This window comes from Hetaerina americana, unplaced genomic scaffold, assembly GCF_022747635.1.
Source record: "Hetaerina americana unplaced genomic scaffold, ioHetAmer1.1.p SCAF_6, whole genome shotgun sequence".
Taxonomy (NCBI): domain Eukaryota; kingdom Metazoa; phylum Arthropoda; class Insecta; order Odonata; family Calopterygidae; genus Hetaerina; species Hetaerina americana.
In genome coordinates, this window is record NW_027287205.1 from 25738781 (window position 1) to 25763791 (window position 25011).

At 38.6% G+C, this 25011-nt stretch overlaps 1 protein-coding gene across 1 annotated transcript in view; it reads right to left on the bottom strand.

The window, feature by feature from the left end:
* Positions 1–533: 533 nt before the first annotated feature.
* hwt (SH2 domain-containing adapter heavyweight) overlaps positions 534–25011 on the bottom strand; it is a gene marked incomplete at its 5' end in the record, with an annotated part of 129148 nt that continues 104670 nt past the window's right edge. The window contains 7 exons of the mRNA XM_071593980.1: positions 534–4916; positions 8572–8691; positions 10835–11066; positions 12887–14708; positions 17455–17591; positions 17733–18145; positions 18740–19080. Coding sequence (XP_071450081.1) covers positions 4727–4916; positions 8572–8691; positions 10835–11066; positions 12887–14708; positions 17455–17591; positions 17733–18145; positions 18740–19080 — 3255 coding nt within the window. The remainder of the gene's footprint in view (positions 4917–8571; positions 8692–10834; positions 11067–12886; positions 14709–17454; positions 17592–17732; positions 18146–18739; positions 19081–25011) is intronic.

Sequence of the window (25011 nt, forward strand, 5' to 3'; positions counted from 1 at the left end):
GCCCAATAATTGTGTCCCATAATGAATATAAAAATATTCAGGGAAATCAATATTTAAAAGTTAATGTGATGGACAAATAATTTTTCTGCATATCCTCCATAATTTTACTTCTATACATTTCATTTGGGGGCTATTCAAACGCCATTCTGAGCAGCATCACTTCTCATGCTGAATAGAACATTGATGTTGACTAACCTATAATTCTCACTCCAAGGTAATACTCAGTATGCAAATATTTTCTCCTTAGAGTTCTCAGGAATCATCATTCATCCTTTTATTTGTACCATCCACAATTGTATAACTAACTACAATTACACTCCTTTGAATACCAAACTTCACATGGGCCCTGAGAAGTCCAGGAACTTCTAATTTGTACTTCAGGAATTTTCTTTCAATTCGCATGAAATATCATTTCAATCATTTACTATGTGAAGTAGCAACATTAAACACACACAGGTACATAAATGTGTATACATACATTTTCATTTTAAATTGGCAACTTAGGTTAAACCTTAGTCTTTGGGGTAAGGTAGCCACTGAAATAAGACATTTTCATAAATATTGCTTTGTATTTAATGTTTAAAATTTGGCACAGAGACAATGATAAATTAAAAGATACCAATTGCAAAGTTGTATTCAGATGAAACAATGTAATAATCAACATTATAAATACTCAAGAAAATTTATCAAAATTATATTTACAAGCACCATTCAACATATAAAATACAGAGATTTGGTAGTTCAACTGAAACCTATCACTTTCCTTGAAAAACGAACAACTTTTCACTCAAACAATACCATGCTTGCTTGTGATATCACCCAAGTTTAGAATGATAGATGTAGGTATGTGAAGACAGAAAAATGTACATTGAACTTACAACTTGCCAAAGAAGTTGATTGACTAAAGTTTAAGTTTTGCAATAAGAGAAATTTTCAATACTAAATTACCTGAATCAACAGGGATTTCTATTGTACAGAGATCAAAGGATCACGGTTACTAAAAATTACTTTGAAGATTACTAACTTATGCAAAAATAAAAAGAATGTTGCTAGAGCATGCAAATAATGATTTTTGCCCAATACCTTCAAAACTTACAAAAATTTTAAGCACTGTGATTCGGCTGAAATATCACTGTTGTTATTTATGTTTGAGATAGGTACGTATATGGTGTTACTTATTTGAATATTTCTTTCCTCCATTAAAAATATCTAAGCTGTTAAAATTTAGGGTATAGGATTTACTATCATAATGCTCCATGTAACAACTACAATTTGTGTTAAATTAAAATATTGGCACCCAACAGCAATATTTAGAAAGCCTTTAAATAATTTATTTATAATAGTTGTTATGAAATTAGCGTTTTCAATTATTAAAGAATAAAGAAGCATTTTTACTAGGTACCTACCTACTTCCAAAAAAGAGGAATATTTATTCTTTCCAACCATCTCACAGTGCCTTCAATTATACTTAACATACCTATAGGTATTTGGGAAAGTAAAGTCTTGAATCAATCAACCACAAATCCTAGATCCCAAAGAATTATGCATAATTTTATTTTGATTCTCATGAACTTATTCTTCTCATTAGTTGTTATGCATTGCAGTCATGGCTTAACAATAATATCCATATGAACATGAAGTGGGTACTCCTCTCCCTATTGGTGGCTAATAGGCAGTACCCTTAGTATACCAAAATGTTGCATTACTTTTGGATTTAAAAATGTATCTTTTGATGAAAAGTTAACCAAAACTGTGATGCTAAACAATCTCAATCTATCAATTTAATCTAACATATTTTAAAGAGAAATATAGTATACCCATGCAAAGTACACAGTCAACTAACCTCAAGAGAAACAATAAACATATGATGATTCAAACTGCTAAAACCTCATTAGTTTAAATTGGAAGACATGAATAGACAATTTATACAACTTCTATGATTCTAAGGGAAAGGTAGGAATTAAATAGTAATAAGAAATGTAAAGCTAGACGAACAAAAATACAGCTCATCATTCTAAGTTAGTGAAATTCCAAGTTACTCTAACAGAAACGTTCAAAATTAATTATGAACAAATATTTCAGACTCTTCCGCATCAAAAAATTGGATAGCAGATATTGTAATCACCCCACAAAAATGTAAAAGAGCCTAATCCAAATTTTTATACAACTTTGAACCAATCAAATGACTATGCCTGGTAACAAAGGTGTAGTAATAAATCACCAAGTAATAAAAACCTAATTTTATGAGCCATAACTGATTTCCATATCATGCCACTCAGTTGCATGTCATGGAAACTCGGTAGAAATATGTTTTCTTTCTAAATAATGCCATGTACTAGTATGTACACTGTATAGGTCACTCAATGAAAAGAATATATCTAAACATATCCAGGGTCAACTGCTTGGCATAAAATGAAATCATTACTAGGGTCATCAATAAACATGATTTATGCCTCCAAAAAGTACATTTGTAATTTAGCAGATGCTCATACTTATAAATTATCATTTGAACAATTTATAAATGTTGAATAAATGATAAGTTGTGCTTCGTGAAAGTAGGGATATAACATGCACCTTGAGAATGTGTATGTTTTATTTGGAATATATTCATCAGAAGCTGATTCCACTTTATGTGCTGGGGCCAACTTAAAAGCTGTAATATATGGAAGACCATTCAGTGGTGTCATGATGAATCAGAGGTGTGGCCTTTGAGGTGGTCTCAATGTTTGGTTTTTCTGCAGCAAAAACATGCACCAAATGAAAGATCCATCTGGTTAATGTTTTCAAATATTCAGTCAGTTCAGCAGAAATCCCTAGCCATTCCAACACTGTGGAACTGTTAAAAGGATCAATGTGCCATTATTTTGTTTAAGACCTATTGGATCCATAGACAGTCAGCAAGGTTGAATAGATGGTCCATTCACTGAAAATATTTGTCAACTCTAACCCAAGCACCTTGGCCTCTTTTAGGCTACAAAGGGTTGTTCATCATGATGATGAAGCTTCCAATGATGAACTAATGAGGTTTCTTGAGAAAATAAAGGTTAATGAGCGCCAAAAAAATCAAATATGAATATAGAAAAAATAAATTCCATTTAACTTTCCTTTCACTCGAATAACAAAAACTTCTGTTCACTTAGGAGTTATACAGTCGAACAATTCGACCACTCTTAATTCTTCAAATAGTCAACATTTATCTTCTTGTCGCCTTACATTCATGGCTATGTGTTCATTGTCATTACAGACACAGAAAAAGGATGGAGCATGCTAAAAACACAAGATGAAAGTCAAACAATTTCCTAAGCATAATAACAATTGTAATAAAATGTATGCATCAATGAACAGAATTGATCTTTCCTTTTTCCCTATAAGTCATAAGTTCACCGAAGAGAAGAGCTTTAACATGCATTTTAACAAAAGATTCCAACAAGTAATTGTGATAAAATATGTTATAGTAGGTATGTGAAAATGTGGAAAAAAGTGAGGTAATCAGGTTATGCTCAATCCTTTGTATTAAATCCAAATTTTCCTGTTCATGCCAACCACTTTGGCTTTTGGTTAAAAAAAGAAATCTAAATAAATACTCTAGTCCATAAAAATTGATGAATAGTTACTTCCATGTAAATTTATGTGGAACATGGAAGGCTTTTATATAATGTACACATCACATCAGACAATCTGATTATAAAGTCTTTGTGCACTCTGAAACTTTAATAACCCTTCATGTGTACTGAATATGTAGAGGTAAACTGTTTATGAATTGTTACAGAAGATTAAAATGACTTGTGTAAAGAGCTCTCTTAACCCACTGATGCTCTCAAAACATTGGCTCTTTCTCATAAAGATGAATTTAAAAAGGAATCTTAATTTTCTTATTAAATATTTAAGAAAATAAACAAAGTAATCTTGGAAACGGATGGTGTGACAATAGTTATACTGGGAGGCTTTATAATTATGAGAAGCCAATCCAATTGTATGCAAATACCTTGACCAGGACTTAGTCAATGATAAAAGCTTCATGTATTCACTTTATCCATGTATAAAGGTTCATATAAATGTGCCATTAACCCTGGCATTTGATTCAGTGCAAGGGTATAAGAGTGAGGTATCTTTCCCAATGTAAATTGGCCTGGGAAAGAAATTAGGTTAGATTAATGTAATGACTTGTCAAACTTAAGTTTTGTCTGAAAGACTATCCAATCAGGAATGCAAAAGTCATAGTGTCAGATAATAAATATGAATATACCTAGAAATTTATTTTGCAATTTTTTTCATCAGTCAAGGGGTTCAGTTATATTTAAACTTACTTTATCACGACATTGACAGTTTTCTTCTACCTAGTAGAAAATATGCACTCAGAGTTATTAAAGTTCAAAGTTATTCACATGCACTTTATTTAAGCCTTGAATTTATATTCAATGCTACAAATGAGTCTTTGGCCAATCAATACCACCAGCCTCCGAAAGGAGGCATGAATACTATTTTTGCGCATACATTAATATATATGTATACATTTATATATATATATTTACAATATTTCACAGCTTTTCTTTGGCTTAAAAACAGAAAAGTAGTTCTCTTTTCATAATGGAATAATATTCAGCACACAGCTTGGTGCATACATAATTTTTTTAGGTTGGCATAAGAAAAGACATTGATTGTGTCTTTGAGGAATGGGAGTGGGAGGAAGAGGACAAGATTGGGGTGGGAGCATTTTAAAATGTCATTAGAGCAGCTGCTCAATGACTGGATGGAGTAGGCACATGTGCTCAGCTCCCTTGATGGGAAGCCTGTTGGCTGAGTAGAACTGTATCATATCTGGGATGCTGCAGAAGGGTTGACTGAACTGTCCGAGCACAAATCTCCCGCTCTCTTTGTCCTGCTGGATTCTCATGTGCATGAATCCTCGTGCACTCCTTTGGAGGTCATCGCAACAGTGAATCATTCCCGTTCAAGAAGTGAGTTGAGGTGGGGAGAGTGAGAGAAAGAAAAGGAAGGATCCATTATTCACATTGCAGTCAATATCTACACTAAAAATAAATATGGACTAGAAAAAAGAGGCATGAGATCTGTCTGAATGAGAGATGAGTCTGGTCCTTCCATTGCTCCTTGAAATGATCTTAAATGCCTTTTGTTTTTTCATCAAATTCCTCCTTATCTACCTTGTTTATCTGCTCTTGAAAATATTTTTCAGTACCTACACAAAAATTACTTGGCAAGACTAAGTAAGCATTGAGTACCTTCATTTGAAACAATTTGAACTATTAAGAGTGTTGCAGCATGCCTACCATTAAGGCAAACTTAATTTTTTCAGGATACTTTTTAAAAAGTATTTTAGCCATGTGTACTGATAAAAAACCATGCTAAATTTGACTCTTCAAAGCTCTTGTTTGGGCATATTATTAGTATATCGAATTAGGATGCAGAAAGAAACATAATGTTGGGAAGGGAATTTTTTGCAAGTCAAAGTTAAGGGCTGTTTCTACCAAAAATGAGGATGCCGTTTTTTGGTAATTCCTACCCAAGTGATTTACTTAATATATGAGGTCTAAGTATTGTTTACTTCCATATGCCAGATGGAAATTTCAGTGGGAAAATAAAATAACCACCATTGTGAGAACACTCTGAAGGTTGGTAGCAGACGTCTTCTTATTTATAGCATTATTATCCTCAGGGTCGCGGTAGTCCAGGGGGTAGACCAGAGGGTCCCAGGTTCACTTCCCAGGCAAGACACTCTGGGCACCTGCAGCTCCACCCAAGCTATGTGATTTTTCGGGTACCAGATCTTCCTGGGAAACCATAACCGGCACAGGGAAAGGAACTGGCCCCCCTACCCTGATGTGCGAATTTCACACGCCGTATAGGGCTTAGTACTGGGTGAACTCTACCATCACCTACCAAACCGACCTTTGGGTTGATTACTGTGTTTATGGTTTAAAAATATGTGCGTGTGTGTGCATGTGGGCATGCATTTGCATGTTTAGATATGCACATACAAGGGTGGTCCCAAAGTACCCGGCCTGACCTAGAGATGGCAGTAGTTGTTCAAAAAATATCACTATATTAGAAAGTATGCAATCTATAAAGCATATTTTTCAAGTTTAAAGACGCTACGTTGTTTAGCATTTGTTTGGCAGCCATCAATAGTGAACGTTTTCAGTGAATTTGTGAAAATGGAGAAAATTGGTCATCGTTATGTGATACAATACTTTTATTTCTAAAGCCTTAGCCCTACCAATGTGAAAGCTGAACTGAATTCTACTCTGGGTGAGTCTGCTTCTTTGTTTACAATGGTAAAATATTGGGTAGCAGAGTTTAAATGACGCCGCACGAGCTGTCAAGACGAGCATTGTATTGGTCAACCAAATGAGGTGATGACTCCAGAAAAAGTGATATTGGATGATCATTGACAAAGTGTGGGAGCTGGCAGACATAGTTGGTATTTCAAAAAGTGCAGTACATTGCATTTTAACTGAAAATTTGGACGTAAGAAAGCTGTGTGCAAGATGGGTGCCACGTTTGCTCACACTTGAGCAAAGTCAGTGTCGTGAAGATGTTTCAATTTGTTTCAATTGAGTGTTTAGCAAAGTTTCACAGCAACAAAGCACAATTTTTGCACTGTTTCATAACCATAGATGAAACATGGGTCCATTACTTCACACCCAAGGCAAAAGGACAACCAAAACAATGGATTCAAAAGGGAGAACTGCCTCCAAAGAAGGCGAATACCGTTTCATCTGCAGGCAAGGTCATGGAGTCGGTTTTTCGGGATGCCTGCAGGATAATTTTCATTGACTATCTTGAAAAAGGAAAAACTATCAATGGCAAGTATTATGCAAACTTATTGCAATGTTTGAGCAAAGAAATCAAACAAAAGCGGCCGCATTTGTCTAAGAAGAAAGTGTTGTTTCATCAAGAAAGTGCACCAGCTCACAAATCCATTATTACAAGGTCAAAATTCATGAATTAAAGTTTGAATTGCTACCTCATGCCCTACCCTATTCATCAGATTTAGCCCCCTCAGATTATTTTCTGTTTGTTGCAAACTTGAAAAAATGCCTCGGTGGTCAAATATTTTCCAACTGTGAAGAAGTGATGACGGCAGTTAAAGGCTATTTTGAGGAGCAAGACAGTTCTTATTATAAAAAGGGTATCAAACTTACTGAACATCATGGGGAAAAGTGTATACAGCTGAAAGGAGATTATGTTGAAAAATAAATACATTTTTTTCTAAAATGTTTGTGTTTTCTTTGTTGGGTTAGGTACTTCTGCTACCTCTCTCATATGTACTTGTATGCCTTGAAATTAACTGTTTCTATCCTTTATAACATTGTATGATTACTTTCTCTACTATCCTTTCCTCTTATGCCCTCATCTATTTCTCCTTCGGTGAGTGAAACAGCTACCGAATGCCATCTCCTAGCTGGAAAATCAGGGCACTTGGTTGCATAAACCCCCTGCAGATTCCAGTTTAATTTATGTTTCCTAGATAGCTTAAGTAATTAAGAGCATCAGCCTACCGAGTTGAAAGATCTGTGGTTCAAGTCTTGGACAGTCTTTTTTGAGCATGTGATCTGCTCGATTCCAACTTCCTCACCATTGCTGTGTTCTAATTTTATGTATTCCTATCCCTCTTCCTAATATATATTTCCATGTCAATGAATATGGGCTCACCATTTGGCTGGTTTTCATGTTTGAACATGCCTATGTGTACACACTCACACAAACTGGCAATACTAGCAATAATGAAGTCCTGGACCATCCACATCTGGCTGGTGTTCATATGTATATTTCAATCAAAACTTTTCAAGGATTTTGCTCTTAGGGTGAATATTAGCTTATAAATTCCTCATTATGAAACCTGTTCATACAATATTATGATACCTTGGTAAGATCATATCCCCTTTGAAGTGTCAAAAATCTCCCACCCTCATTGTTAAGTTCTAAATTTGCAAACTGTCCATGGGATGATAGTGAAATACACTGTGGGTGAGTTTTCATTTATTAACTATGAGCTAGTCAGGGAAAATAGAGGCAAATGATTCACCATCTACTAATATCTGCTAGATTCTATTACCAGCTTCCAAAACATCAAATATCTACCATATTTAATGGCATGTAAGATGCACCACCATTTCAGAAGGATATTTAGGAAATATGAATATTTACGGTCTATGAATTCACCTAACCTTTTACATCACTGCTGTCACAAATTATTATTATTCAATAAACAGCATGATTTATATAAATAATGACATTTTGGAGCCAGTCTAAGTAGTACATGTTGACTATCTGGGGTCAAAATTAGTCTAGAGTAGTGAGGGCTGGCAATAATATTAACCTGCAGAAGGCTTCACCTTCACATATTATCGTAAATCAAGGGGTGTTGTTAAAGACATTATTTTGGAAAAAAGTCCATGTTATGCCCTTATATTATTTGTTGTGAAATATGGTAAGAAGTGTACCATATTTTTGTATATGTTAAGTGTACCATAGTTCCAAAATTTATAGATATGGCTTGCCTGAATGCTTATGTGTTACTTAAAACTAAAGGTTTTTGCAATAACTTACTTGAGAGACAAAGAATAGTCCTGGCGAGTAGACTCACTGTTCCGAACGAGATAGCTACCCTCTTTTCTTAGCCTAAGTATGCTCTCAGCTTCCACCCTTGTAATGGCTCCATGATACCACCTGTGGTACACCACAAACAAAAATAAACATAATTAGCAAAATATTATGACAACTCATTTTCAAGGTATTTTCCACAGCCATTAAAGTTAAGGAAATTCTTTAGAAATGAAAATAGAAGTATGGTATATAATAATTTGTATTTGAATTTTCTAACTTGCAATTTGTATGCATGGAACACTATTTTCATAGAGCTAGATTCATAATTGGGTTAACCATATGATCAAATTCCAGTTATTTCAACCTAATTCATAAATAGTTGAAAGTTGAGACAAATATATTTCAAGTGAATCTAAATAAAATTTCTGTTAGCTAAAAGCAAAGCAAAAATGTATAAAGCTAACATATGGTGCTCTTGAATTAAAACCCTGCTTAACAGGAATACCTGGAAACTGCCTTCTTAAAATCCAGAGAACATCACATATCTTCATTCACATTCAAAATTAATAACCTCGACAAAATCGAAAAAACTCAGGTAACATAGGGTGGCTGATGGAGAAGGAGAAGATGGATAATATCATATTGTTTAAATCATGCACTGAAGGAAAACAGTATTAAAATACAAGAAATAAATATTTAAAAAAATATAAATTGGACTGAGATCAAACTATTGACTGGCAGTATGAGAAGCATATACCAAAACCATCAGGATGTTTCCTCCCCTGGCATCAGTTAACATGGCCTAAAATTGAACTGAATGGATCTGCGTAATCCACATCAGGCTGGTGTTCATATATTTCAATCAAATCTTTAAGGAATCTATTATTAGCCAGCACCAACCTATATGGCACATGCTAAACTACTCAGTTCAACAATTATGCTTCAGTTTAAGGTCTGGAATCTCCTGATTTGAAACTTTAACTTTTATGTTTTTCAATTTTTTTATATAAAACAACATATATCATACTAAATAAATAAATGAGTAGCAAAACACTTACACACATCAAATTAAAGCCAGCAGAGGCCATTAGAAAACATTGGTATCAGTCATTATGACTTATTCATGGGACTTTAAGGTAGCTTTTCATAATGTTCATGAAGAATGCAAGCTACATATGTAATTACTGAAGCATGAATTCTTCTAAATAAAATAACAATAGTTAAACAATTAAGATTACCTATAGCACCTACAGAATTAATAATATAACTCAATTACAAGAGCAATCAGGTAGACAGGTGTGGTAAAAAGCTAGAATAATTTGGAAGGAGACAGAATGACATAGTTGGATGATACGAGGGCTGTCCAGAAAGTAACCTCCATTTTCGTTAAGCATGAGAATTAGTGAAGGGAGCCAAATGGTCTCAGTATTGTCACACACTGTATATGTCAGCATGCCTCAAGCTGCAGTTTTGGAAGATCACACCACTAGTTGTTTGTTTATGATAGCAAGTCAAAATCAAAAATATAATTGAAAATCCTGCAAAATGTGAAGTTCGTTCAGTGATAAAGTTTTTTACGGATAAAAAACGTCAATGCTGCTGACATTCATCAGGAGATTTGTGCTCTGTATGGACAAAATGTGTTGAGTGACAAGAGTTGTGCATCAGTGTTGTCTTTCATTTAAGAATGAACATAAATATCCATGATGATGACAGAAGTGGTTGCCCATCTATGGTGAATAATGAACCACACCTGAAAATTGACGAAAAGTTTGTGAAAACTGGATTTTTATGATATTTTAAATCTTTAGAAAGTTTTCCACAGATTTCTATGACTCTGTTGCATGGGAACACAATGGAAAAGTTAGGCTACCACAAGGTACTCATACATGTTTTGCCCTCGTCTTGATGAGGAATTTCAAGATACCATCATCTTGCGGCTGTGATCATAGGCGGCAGAATTCTAAGCTGTAGGACTTTGAAAATTATTTTAGAGAAATGAGAAATGTTTAAATCTGTTTGGTGAATATACGTATATAAAATAGTAGAGATGACTAGTTTTGAGATGATAATAATAAATTTTCTGAATCTATTCCAGTGTATTTATTATGGCACAACGAAGGCTACTTTTTGGACGACCTACACACCCATGTTATTTTCTCTGAAAAAATCAACTGTCCTCACTATCTCCCAATATAATAGTTTTACAATTAATAACTATGACATGCTACCTTTATTTGCATTGAGCAAATCACAAATAACTCACCCCTGCCTCTCCAGAGGAATTGTCACATCCACGGGCTCACCACTTGCAGATAAAGCTGAGCATCCAAGCTCCAGGCTGAGGCCTGGTCTCTTCTTCCTCGAAAGGTGGGCGGATGAGGAGGGTGGTCCCAAAGAGGACCCCCAAGGGTTAGGATCACAGAGATCCAAAGTCAGCTTTGGCCGAACTATTTGAGGCTGTTGTATGACAGGTGGCCCAAGCAACAGAGTTTGTCCTATAATTACAAAGGAAAAAATGGGATACAGTCAAGTACCAAAGGGTTATTTTTGTGAATTCACAGAATATGAGAGATTTTCAGCATTAAAAAAATTTATCACTAAAGTTAAGGAGCAGCAGAGAAAATAAGTCAAATTTTCTCATAATGAGAATTCCAAATCATGAAATGAGGAACACTTATGTATTCCTCCACTACAGTTTTATTAAGGTACAATTAGAATCAATACAAAGGCATCAACTTCAGGTAATTGAAAACCAGAGCTAATAGGGTATGTCTATGTGTCAAAACCAGTCATAACTATGTACAATTTCAGTGGAAGAGTACACTGTGTTCCTCTTTTCATGAACATATACTTTCGCATAGTTCAGATTGAAACTATTAAATAATACCAGATTTTGGCAATCAATGAACTACATCAAGGAAATTTTGGACTCAATTAATGGATTGCAACAAAATATCAACCTATCATATACCCTTCAAATTCAAAGATACAAGTGCAACTGATTAGACAATATTCAAAGAAACTAGTAATCTAATAAACTAAATTTCTTGAATTGAGAGATATTTGAGGCTGATATTTTGTGGAAATCCATTTTTAAATCATGAAGAAACAGCCAAAGTCCAGATGATGCTACACTGTAGAGAAACTAGTCCACAGTAATTAATTCTTTCCTGTGGAAACGCAAAGTCTTTGATTCTTTCTTTGTGCTTTTTTAAATTTCATGAATATAATTGCTGTAAAGTGCACTCATTTTAGGATGCAATTAACAAATATTTCTTGGATAAATGACTACATTAGAGCATTTTTACTAGCCAAATAGGAGGACAAAAACACACTATCCAGACTTGTAAGATTTGCACCTGCAGCTGACAATTATGTATTGAAATCCGCTTGCATTTAGAATAAAATTGTTTGATCGAAATAGAATTCCAAATCAAAATCATGATTTCCTCTTTGGATAATAAAATAACGTTTTTTACATTCATGGTAATTTTATGTGAATCAGTTGCATTACCATTTAAATGATTTTGTGAGAGAATGAGATACTCAATACAAAAATCACACATTATGTACACTATCACAAGTTCATAAAGCAACTTTGTTCATTACTGCTATATTAAGGTCATTTGAGGCATACTTTAATGACAACTTATATTATTACGGTTATTTCACCAAACGCTGTTGGTCCAGTGTAATCTCATTTTGGGCATGGAAGTTTTTGAAATGATTTCTGCGGAGTTTTGTGAAATGAATATAAATCATACGATCCCTTTATTTGTGGCAGAACCCTAAAAACCCAAATACCATGACTATGAGTACAGGCTTCTCAAATAGAGATAAGTTTTCTTATTCTTAATGGATTACACATAGCTTTTTCTCACCCTAGTCATTCTGGGAGGGGAGACTCCCAGATCAGTTATTTTCAAAACTATGAAAAATCATATGATTATGGCCGGTGCTTGCACTTAGCTTATAATTACTTTATATTTTGAATTAAGTGGAATGAAAGTCATTAGATTTGACAGTTTACGTGTTTTCAATAATTGTGTATTATGAAACCCTTTTACTTTCAGTACCCCAGCCAGATGGGACCTGACTCCATGAGATAGCCTTTTGGTGGGATCATATTTAAAATACTAATGAGGAAGGCAATATGAAACCACCTCAATGATCTATTATAAGAAATGATGATGAATGCATTACAAAAATTATAGTGGTGTTGGGTATATAAGGTACACCACTACAAATAATAATACTGTCAGAGGAACTTAACAGGATCTTCTAGAACCTTCAAGATAAACATATTAATACTGACCAACAGCATTCCGGGGATGTGCATCCAGCTCCAGGACACTCTGGCTGGAAGATGCCTGTGACACCCCACTAGAGGCATCAGGCTCAGGTCCATCATCCCCTGATTGTTGCAACCTTAGCCTGCGCCTCAGCTTGGGCATGTCAAAGGGCAGAGCCCGTAAGTCCTCAGGCCGCGAACTGCTTGCCACAGAGGTGGAACTACTACCAGAAGCATCTGCTGTCAACCTCCTCCTCAGTTTTGGCATATCAAAGGGGAGCCCTCTGAGGTCCAGCTGTCCTGTTGTGGGGACAGTACTCTCGCTCCCACCACTCTGACCTATTGACTGACCTCCTCGTGAGGAGGACTCAACAGATATCCCACTGTCTGATCCCTGGACCTCTGCCTCCCCAGAGGAAGAGGTGGCAGCCGCTGCAGCCGCTGCTGCAGCCTGAACTAGTGCACGGTTAAGCAGGTTTTTGTTCTGCAGCACGAGGACCCGTCGCTTCAGCTTGGGTGCAGATTCCCACGGTGTGGGTGCCAGGAGAGTCTGCACTGAGGACGATGTCGGTGGCTCCTGCCTCGTTGGCGACTGCCTAAGGTGGACGGGGTCGGGAGGGGTAGTGTTTGCCTTGGCTGATGACGCTGCCACCGTCGCCTGTTGGACGGAAGCTTCAGAAGTGGTGGACGTGACGGTGTTGGCAGGAATGTTGTCGACAGCTACGACGCCCTCAGAGCACAGCCTCTCCTCTGGAGAGGCACCCTGGGAGGAATTGTTGTTGCGGTTGTTATCAGAGGTCTCGGATGCAGGCTCCTGGGACTTGTCTGATATGGGGGAGAGGATGTGGAGCTGCCCAGACTGGAGGCCCGCCGACTGGGATGCCAGCTGATGGTGGTGGTACAAGTGGTGGTGGTGATAGTGGTGTAGGTGGAGGCGGTGGAGGTCCAGTAGGCGCGCGGACCCCGAATCGGAGCTGTGCGAGCTGAGAGAACTACTCCGTCGGCTTCCAGAGCTACTGGTACTCCGGTTCCCCTCGCTAGTGCTGCTGCGAAGGGACTCAAGGCTGGACATGGCGCTGCTGCTCGTAGCCATGCTCTCAGTGCTAGAGTACTTTGGGCGTGCCCCCGAAGACCGGACCACCACTTCACGGTGCTTGTGGCCGCGTCCCACATTGATCACAGTCCCTTCTCCGGCAGCAATGACGTCTGCCTCATACCTCCCGCTCTCATCCTCCGCTCCTGGCCTTCCCTTGAACTCAAGAATGGGCCCGTCCGGACCTCGCCGGGAAGACGAGCAGGCTTTAATTGGTAGTCTGGGGTCCCTGGACCGTTCGGGTGAGGCGCCCTGGAGCATGCCCTTGGCCGGCAGGTCCGGAGCGCTGTTCATCTGCAGCAGCTCCCGAGTGTTGTGGAATTTGGCAGGCAGGGGAGCCGTGGACGGTGGTGAGGGAGCGTATCCCCTCAGGGGTGGAGGTGAGGGTGCGCCGCCCACTCCCAGAGGACCCTTCGCGGACGGAGGTGTCTGGAAGACAGGGTGCCTGTCCTTAAGCTTAGGGTCATCCGGCCCATGGGGGAAATTGGTGGGGTCGAGAGCGGTGGTCGATGGGGCGGGTGACGGCCTCCTTACGGGTGACTCTCCCACATCCAGGACCCCTTTCCCCGACCTCCTCTTCTCCCGTGAGGAGGATGGAGGCGGGGTCGAGACCTCCCTCGCAGGCACCGATGACCTGATCGACTTTGGGCTCGAAGTAGACGTTGCCCGCGACAATGTCGCTGGCAGCATCCGCAGGACGGGATGGTTGGAGACCCGGTCGACCTCGTCGAGATCATCTTGGGAACGGCGGACCTGTGGCAGGTAAATTTTCAGCATTCGGCATTTATTTCAATTTACTGAACACTCTCTGTGCAAGATTAATTGAAGTACACATTTTGAAATAAGGATGAGACATTTTGCATTCAATTTCTAATTGGATACGCAAATTAACTTGATGAAATATGTCATAATAGTATTGTAGACAATTCTATTTGAAATAGGACCTTTCTCTCACTTTTAGTGTAGGAATATCTATGTCATGACAGAAAATTTCAAGGGGCCAGCAGTGAGTATTTGAAATTGTTAGTCAGGGTCGGGCAATCAAAAATTCTTTCAATTATTTTTTTGCATTGGTTAGCTAACATTTTGAATACCTAATTTTAAATACCTAAATGATTATTTGAATAGAGGCGCATATTTAGGGCGGCACTGTTCAGGGCAAAATTAATCACCGCATTTTCAGGATTTATATTTCATACGGTGAAATAACTACGAATTATCTCTGGTTAATTCTATTCTTGGCTAGCGTCCTCATGACTAATCATGACGAATCCTTAATGGGAGGTGTTTTATGTTTTCCATAAATGTTACGTAAGTATCGGTTCCACCAATTAACTCATAGTATCAAAGATATTTAAATTTTGAAACAGCATAAGTATGTAGATGATGAAATAAAAACTTAATGGCGTCCGGTGTTTCCTTTTCTTAATTGAAATCAAATTAACACCTTTGTGTTACCCATATTTTTTTTAGATTTACGACCCGGGTTGGGGCACGTTGTGACATCTTCAAGTCGCCTGAAAGATTTTGAGATGTCATTGGTATGGCTTAAAGATTTCACGGCGTAACGAAACCCAGGTCGAGCATATGAAATTAATTTGTGAAATAAAAAATTGCTAATTTATTTCCAATCTATTACAAAGTTCCATCATTTGTAAATTTGTCCCCACGTTTCTATCGTCTCCAGTTCCCGAGATAATATCAGCAGAGTCAAGAAAAGGGTGGAAAAATTGAAGCAAAATCATATAAATTTAATATTATTAAAATTGAAATGTCCTTCAGGGTGTATGGCTGTCAGAGGTGCCTGCCCATCTTGCCAGAGGAAACTTATATAATTCCATCTGATTGATGTTTTATTTAACTATCCATTGCACCTTTCCCGCTACCCTTTGATTGCGAAGTTTAAGGGGCCGTTTACCGAATTTTTATAATTTGTTCGTAAGAGTTACAATCTGCACTTTTGTGGCGTAAAGATAGAGATAGGGAAATACATTTTAAAAAAATCGAAATTTCAATTATCATAAGCCCCAGTCAATAGGATATAACTACAGTGAAAATCGTATGAAACAAATTTGCATGCCCATTTACAACCGCCGTGATTAGATTGGTTTCCTTCCGGAACCACCATTTACCCTATGATCTAAACACCCATAGGTAAACAACGCATATAATTCTCCATTAAATACTCCCAGAGTGGTATCTCTAGCTCATAATTAGCAAGGAAAATGGCACAAATCAGTCAGCGAGTATTTCATGTTATGTAGCATGTTTGACGATTTATGTATTGTCATAATACTGCTTATATTTTGTGATAAAATTAAAACGTGATTGCACATCAAATAGCCTCAATGAAAATTTAAAAATTTTGTAATTTGCAATATAGGACGAAAAGAAAAGCTAAAAGTCAATTCTGCGAGGTCCCAAGTGATTCGCGAAGAGAGAGAAGTATATTATATGTATATTATCCATTGAACGTTTGACAACTTGGCATCCTAAGATAAATAGTTTTTAAAATATTGCTACAAATGCCATAAATAATGGATTAAAATTTAATTATATAACGCGTTGAATTCTTGACAATATTGGTATTGATTGATAAAAAAAATTTAGACATTTTTTCAATAAAACAGCACTGAAAACCCTGCCTGTGGATTTAAACCTTGACGAGGTGGAAGGGCTTGAGTGTTCCGATTGCCCCTAGAGCTGTGCTGGTGGGAGCAATTATATTTACTCCTGATAGCGCGACCCATGTCAAATAAAAATTAAAACTAGCGGGCAAAAACTGGGGCAGGTCGAGTAATTTACCTACATATCTTGGAAGTGCTCTTGACAAAGATGATCCAAGTAAATGTGCTTCAGAAGAAGACTTGCGTTAGGCAAAGAAGCTTTCGCATAGACAATGAAGTGGATGGTAGGGACGTTGAGTAAGGACATAAAAGATTTAGTGAAAACCATAGTAGGAAGCGTGGTTTTTTTCAACACGGAAAATTGGTTGTTGAAACAAGAAGGTAGGCGTAGATGGAAGACTTTTGAGAGGATGGCGTTGGGAAGGATGGAAACAAAAACCAACCAAGAAATATTCTTTATACTTTGGAGGAAAGTATATTGTTGGAGAAAACAGGAGGCATGAAATGCGGATACAGACAGTTTTGAATGGCGAAAGCGGGTTGAAGATTATGATGGAGGGAGGACGTTAAGAAAGCGAGGAAGGGGTAGAAATGGGAAAGATGTGTTGGACGGAATGATTGGGTGTAGAAAGTATGCGGAATTGAAGAAGAGTTGAAAAAGTCTCGGGTTTTGTTTCGTTAGGAGAGGTAAAGGAATGTATCACTGCTCAGTTTGTGTCCATCCAAAACCTATCTTAAACGTTATACCAAGAAAATAACAAAAATACTGCTGAGGGCCGTGTATACTCCCGTTAGGAAATTGCGTGAAGCTAGTTTTGCATTAAGTTAGCATGGAAAAGGTTAAAAAGAGTATTTTTCAATAGTTGACTCACCTTGCAGTCGAAGGCCGTCTCATAGAGGTGCCTCTGCCGTCCGCTCATCTCCTCCCCGTCCTCCTCTTCCTCCCCTTCCGCCCCCTCTTCCAACTCCTCCCCCAAAGACGAGGGTGTCCCCTGGCGAGCAGCCGCGGCTACCCACCCATCCTCCTCGGGCACCGCCCCTCCTCCTCCACCGCCGCCTTCCCCTCCGCCTGGCTCCCCTCCCTCCTCCTCTGCCTCCTCCGCTTCCTCCTCCTCCTCCCCCGCGCCCCCCCTCCCGATGCAGCTCCCACCTCCGGGCCGGCAGGAGCACGAGGCCCTCAGGCCTTTAGCCACGCCTCTGGGCCCGCCCGGGGCCGCTGCAGAGTGGCGGGCCGCCGCCTCCGCCGGCGTCGCGAACACGAGGTCCCAGTGGCGCAGGATGCAGGCGGCCAGGAAGGCGGGGGGCGCCGGACCCCCGCCCACGGCCCCCCCTCCTCCCTCAGGGCCCCCCTGGCCGCCCGGGACCTCCGGGGCCACACTGCCCCGCAGGCACGTGCAGACGCCGTGGGCCACCTCAGCGCCCGGCGAGGAGGGTCCCAAGGCAGCGGCCCCGCCGCCACCCGCCGCTCGGGAGCCACTCAGGAAGTCGCGAGGCGCGTCCTCAGCGTCCCTCGACCCTTCATCCGCGACGCCCTCTTCCTCCGACGACGCTTCCCTTGCACCCCTGCGAAGGGACGAAGCAGGGAGAGGGTTAGAGGCAAGATCCTTCGAATGCATCATCGAAATGGAAAATAGAAGATTGCCGAACACTGCATACTTGGTGGAGAAAGTGCTAAATACCTGTGAGCCTACTTACCTGAGAGATCTGTATGTGTTTTGAAGTGACACACATAATGCCCAGCTTAGGTATGAAGGATTTTTACCAAAATCATCAACAATATTTCCCAATACTGGATAAAGCGTCTCTACCATTAGTTATAACATAAATTGCTGCTAACATTGCCACCTGATCATGAAAATTGAGATATATTCAATGTCCTGGTTGCAATGATACAGGTAAACCTATTATATTACCTATATCTAGCCATTTACTAAATCAACAAATTGTATTTGGAGCATGTGGAAAATGAGTCAAAAACCAGCTGTTCCCATGGCAACCATTTTCTTTGCCAGTAAATCAACAACATTCTTTTGATAGAGTTTGAATATTTTGTGGGTCATAGCAACAAAAAGCATTACCATGATAGGCTGGGGTTAGGTATCAATAGGTTAGATAGACGAAAGCAAACTTTCTTCTAATTTTCAAGATTGGACTCACTCGAAGCCTGCTTCCCCGAGATCAGGGTCAGCACCAGTTGAATGATGGTGTGAGCACTGCCCACGGTGGTGACTGGTGCACTCTGGGCCACAGGTGAACCTCCTCTGACAGCCCTCACCCTCCTTTGCCTTCCGGCGGTGGTGCTTTGGTCGGTGGTGATGGTGCCGGTGCTGCCTGTGGTGGTGGTGGTGATGTCGTGAGTGCTTGTGGTGGTGGTGATGATGGTGGTGGTGGTGCTGGTGGTGATGATGCTGGTGCCCCTCCTTTTCTCCCTTCCGTTCCTCTCTGCCCTCTCGTTCTCCTTCCTCCGCCTCCTCTCGGGAAGGGCTGGGTTGAAATTCCTACGAGAAGCGCAATCGATTGTATGTACACCATAGTGGGTAGTAGTAATCATGGAGAATGAACAATGACTTGTTGAGCAACAGATAACTCTAATTGCTTTGGAACAAAAGGCAAAAGATGAAACTCATGAGGTAAAATAGAAAAAGACAAAACCAGCTTAATGGAACATGACCAATTTAACTTAATAGACGAAGGTTCACCTCATATTGAGTTCTGCAATTAGCATTTTTCCTGAGTAGCTTTGACTGATATCCATGTGGTACTAGGTTATGATGGAGTGAATGGCTGATTAAATACTCGTATGATGACAATATTTAGCTACCATCATTGATGAAACATCAACTGAGGAATAAGAAAAACTTTGTAAATTTTACCAAGCTTAATTGTGGTATCACCGGTTTTGTCACTAATGTGACATCTTCAGATACCTGAGGTGCAAATAGCCTAAGTCAATGAGGCACCTAAACATTAAATTACTACTACTACTGAAGGGTACTGTAGAAGTATATAAGATATGCCTATTATTTCCATGCCTATTATTCAGGAATGGATATGGGGACTCCCATGTAGGCCTGCAATTTTTTTCAGGATTAAGCATCCAATTTGTATGCTCCAGCCCATGACCCCAGTCTGAACCCAGCCCTAGTCCAGCCCATGAACTTCAGTCTTAGCATTTGAGGATGGGCTTACAAATTTGGATGTCCTTCTGTAGGGTAGCCACTAAGCAGTGGAAATTGAACAAAATTTGAGAAAGGCAATAAGAAGTCACTTATTTTTCCAATAAAATCATATTTGATGAAAATTGACAATGCATCTTGACAATTATGGGGCTGAATACCTATGTGCAGTTGTCATGCACTGGGCCAGAGAGATACATTTCCCTCACAGTTGTGATCACATTTAATCTTTACACAAACAAATGGACAATAGCAGCAAATATACAGAAGAAGACTTCTGAACTGTTGGTACAGGTACAAGGAATGCTAAGTGGATGATGGGGACAGGAAAATAAGGGAAACATAAAATAAGATATGGGGAAGAATTAAATGAATTAGGACCATACGTGGTGGGCTAGAAAGACTGTGATAATTCCATGAGCAACAGTCAACAGTGCATTACATTGGAGGGAATAAATGTCAGAGTTTATTATCACAGTGTGTGGTAAATTAGAGATGAGGTTAGCAATTTCGGAGCAGGTAAGTGAGTGTAGATAAGAATAGTTTGAGATATTGAGTCAAAATACAGGCGATCATACCCTGAAATAATCTCTGAAAGGAAGAAGTATTATTATAATGAGGTAGTCTACCATTTAAGGTAGGTTTTGGTTGGACATGAGCTACACTTCCAAGCCTCACCCAACTAGTCTCCATCTGACACCACATGCCACAATTAACTCTTCTTCAATTCCACATATATTCTATCTCACTACATTCTGCCCAACATTCATATCATTTTCCTCATGCTTCTTCACTTGCCTAACATCTTTCCTTTTTAACCATCTTCAACATTCTATTGCCAATCAAATGCTCTGCATCCACCTTTTCTACCTCCTTTGAATTTCTCAGAGCAACACTCTCTCCTCCCTTTACGCCATGCTTAGTACTTTCTTGCTTGCTTTCTCTTCTGTTCATTTCACCTTTTCCATTCTTCTACACACCCATATTTCAAAAACTTCCAATCTATGCCTATTGTCTAGCCTAAACAAACCACGTTTCTGTGCAGTAAACAACAACACTCCACATCAAAATTTAAACAAGCCTTTTCTTAACATCCCTACTCAATGTTCTTGCCATCAATTCCATCCTCTTTGTGAAATCTTCTTTACTCCAAGAATTTCTTCTTATATTCCTATCATTTTTACCTTCTTGGTCCAAAACACTTCCAAGATAGATTAACTGCTCCAATTGCTCTAGTTTATGATCTCCTATTCATCATTTAATTTAGACTTGTTCTTTCTCAAAAACCTCACAACCTTTTTCTTTTTAAATAGATTCTCATCACATATACGAGGGTCATCCGGAAAGTAGTACCCGTTCGTGAAATAAAGACACAAAAGTAAATATTAACAAACATAAAAAATTTTATTTGAAAGAGGATACTTTAAACTACTTCTCAACATAATCTCCAAGCAAATTAAGGCATTTGTCATAACGTGTGACAAGTTTCTGTATTCCTGCTGCATAGTCCTTCGCCGCCAGCTCATTGAGATACGCGAGGGACCCATCTTGCACAAATTTTTGCATAATGCAGATGGTGTTTAACAATTTCATGAACAATTGTTCGAGAAACATTGGGAAAATGCTCACAGATGTCATCAATTGTGACGCGCCGATCGTTCCTCACGAATTCGTCAACTGAGCTCACCAGTTGGTCTGTAATGACAGACGGTCTCCCCGAACGCTCATCGTCGTGTGTGTTCCCCCTCCCCATGTTGAAGTTGCGACACCACCGCCGAACAGACGACTCGTCCATTACATTGTCTCCATACACCTCCTTTAATTGGCGATGAATATCACATGGGCGAACGTTTCTTGCATTGAGGAATTTAATCACTGCCCTCACTTCACAACTGGCGGCGTTCTCAATTTTTTTAAACATTGTAAACAATCACAGAAACAACACAGGCAATGCTAGCGTCACGCAACTTGGCTCAGAGAAGGCAGACAAGCCACTGAAGCTATCTGACCTCGTCCAGCGGCTACTCGCGTCGTCAGCACTTCATGCGGCACGAACGGGTACTACTTTCCGGATGACCCTCGTATATCACATGGATATTTTGATGTGTTCAGCAATTATTGTAACTAAAGATTATCTAAATGTAGGCCTCAGTTTTTATAGATGTATTCATAACATTAATATTTTCCTATTTTTTGCATAAATAATTAGCTAAACTAATAGTGTTTGCATGTGCAATCTTTATGCATTAAAATCAGTTACTAATTATGTTTTACGACTGGTGTGACCCAACATGTTCAGCAACTGGCATAGAAATGAATAGATGTACCAGGATACATAATTGCTAAGTGACCTGCAGCTCCTGTCTTTTAATTTTCCAGCTGGGTGACTGCTCAGGTCATTCAACCGGAATGAGTAATGCCAGTATAGGGTGTCAAACACATTGAAGAGTAATCTTACAAGACTCCATAAAATGTATTTTCTAGTCTATCTACCTGCAAATCACTACTTTAATTTTGAGGAAAACAAGATGATGTGGTGGCTAACGCACTGGCTTCCCACCCTGAGGACCCGGGTTCCAATCCTGGTGGCGGCAGATATTTTTCAGTGGTATCTTGATCCCTACTTGAGATGCTTTGTGGAGGGCACTTGGAGTGAGTGCACCATCTATTGGATGGGACATTAAACTCCGGACCCCTTAATGCCTTTCATTAAGAGCAGGCTAATGCCGGCACCAGATTTCTCTCCACTCTTCATCTATTCCTGTCCATCCTCAATGATGCAAATTACCTCAGCTGTTGGTCGCCTCCCCTAAAAACTACTACTAATCGTTTACCCCATATTTTACCCTCTACCACTGTTTTCAACAGCCTATTTCCATCAAATATGACTTGCATCCATGATTCCGGGCTTCTTCAAATTCTACCCAAAAATCTTTTCCCCTCGCTCAGTATGCCTGGAACTTCTTCATTTGGCAAACCTTGTTTCTATTAAGGATATTGCATCCAGATGTGGAGAAAATATCATTTTGATAAAATTTCCTGTATTATACAATAAAATAATATGTTTTGGACCCAGGACTTTACAAAGTAAAATATAGGACAAGTCAGAGAACAATCAGCTGTATCAGTGTTCCAAAGACTCCATAAACTCTTCCATACTATAAAAGCATTTATCTATCAGAAAATGCTTGAGACATTTCTTAAATGTACCCCAAGAAGGGGCCAATTTTACACCTGGTGGCAGATAGTTGAAAATTTTGATGGCCATATGAAAGGGACTCTCACAATACATAGCAGAAGAGTGGTAGGTAAAATGTACATCAATACTCTGTCATGTATTATGCCCATGTACTTGAGCATTGGTGATTTGTGGTTTCATATTATCCTTGATATACATACATAAATAAAAATATACAGATAAGGTAAATTTAGAATTTACAATTCTTTTAAATAAGGTTTGCAAGTGGGATATTTTTGCTAAATATCTATTACATATTTTTTTCATTATAAAAACTCTCGAAGCCAGTTGATGCTCCCCAGAAAATAATTCCATGGCTCATATGTGACTGAAAGTTGCCATTGTAAACCATTTTTAGTATATTTAAATTTACAATATTGCTAAGATCCTAACATAGAATAACTCCACTTTTTTCCACAGTGGAACATAAGCCATTGGTATGGATACCCCAGTTTAAGGACTCATCAACAGGCAAACCTAAAAACTTGGTGCTGTGTACCCTTTCTATTGGTTGGCCTTTCAAGCAGAAATATAACTAAGGCACTTCCCTTCTTTTTTTAAAGTGAACAAAATTCGTTTTTATTACATTTACAAACAGTTTATTAATGTTAAACCATTTTTCCAAGAGCAATCATGAGCTATCAAGCTTAGCTTGCAACAAGTTAAGGTCCTTATGGCTCATTGCCAGAGTTGTATTATCTGCATACAGAACTATGTAGTTATTCCCAATATATCTACGCAAACCATTGATATATAGTACAAATAATAAAGGCCCAAGAATGCTTTACTGACACTTATTGTTTCTATGGTTGATAAATGATTTATCATAATGTTCATAATATCATAATATTTTAGCCCTGAGTGCACTCTTTCAAATGACGATGTTAAAATAGGTTCTTACCATGTTAGTTTCCATTGAAATTGACAGTGAAAACACAGGATTTTTATACATACTTTAACAGTAGCGGAGGGCTTTTATTATAATAATGCAAGCTTATTGGTGCTGAAATGTATGCTATTCTCAAGGAAAAATGATATGCAAGAGTTGTAATAGTGTTGATATAACAGTAACTGAACCTCTTCATTTCAATTTATTAATTTCTGTGAAAAAAGATTCGAAATCAAATAGTTTCCAAAGTTGGCAAATTAAAACTGGTATAAAACATTTTAGAGTATGTTTAAAAATTAATAAGGACCTCGGAGAGCTTAAAAACTGTGTATTCGCATCACATCTGTACGAAATACGTAAATTAACTCGCGTTTTCAAATTTCATTCTTCCAGACAGACATCAGCAAAGGAATTGTTAAGTTTAATTGTCAACGTGACAACAGGAGGGTAATGGTAAAATAGGTACCTTGCATTGATAATCAAAATGAGACAAGTTTGCCAAACCCCAGTCCGCAAAATTTAATTTTTTGGTCCGCTTAGTAAGGGGGATATTTATTGTTGCATTGTCATCGAATTCATCCTGGGTTGCGGACGGTGGGACTTGCTAAAGACGTAGTAGGGGTTATGCGCGAAATGAAATGGTCAGATGGCTTAAAATATGATCCTATATACATGGGTGTTTCACGTCTTGGAGAGGAGATATCACTAACCAATAGGTCAGCAGAGGAGACAGCAGTAGAAGTGGTCGGTTCTCCAACGTTAATTTCACTGCGCATGTGGTGAAATAAATTTAATCCGATTCGCGGCAATTTGGAAGGAAATGGGTAACCACAAAATTATTATCTCTGATTTCCTTTATTTATGACTTTTACGGGCTCAGTGAAATGGCTTGAAAGCGCTATTAATTTATCAAATCACGCCTTTGAAATGTGAATCATAATGATCGGAGGCGCCCTGTGATAGTTCAATGGTTCCCCTAGGTATTATGGAATCCAACTCTTTCCGAACTGATAAAGAAATATTACGTGCAAAACAATAAAACCAATTTTCGCTGCATTTTTAACAAATTATCTATTTGCACACTGCGTTTTTTGAAACACAATGTAATAAACTGAACATTTGATAC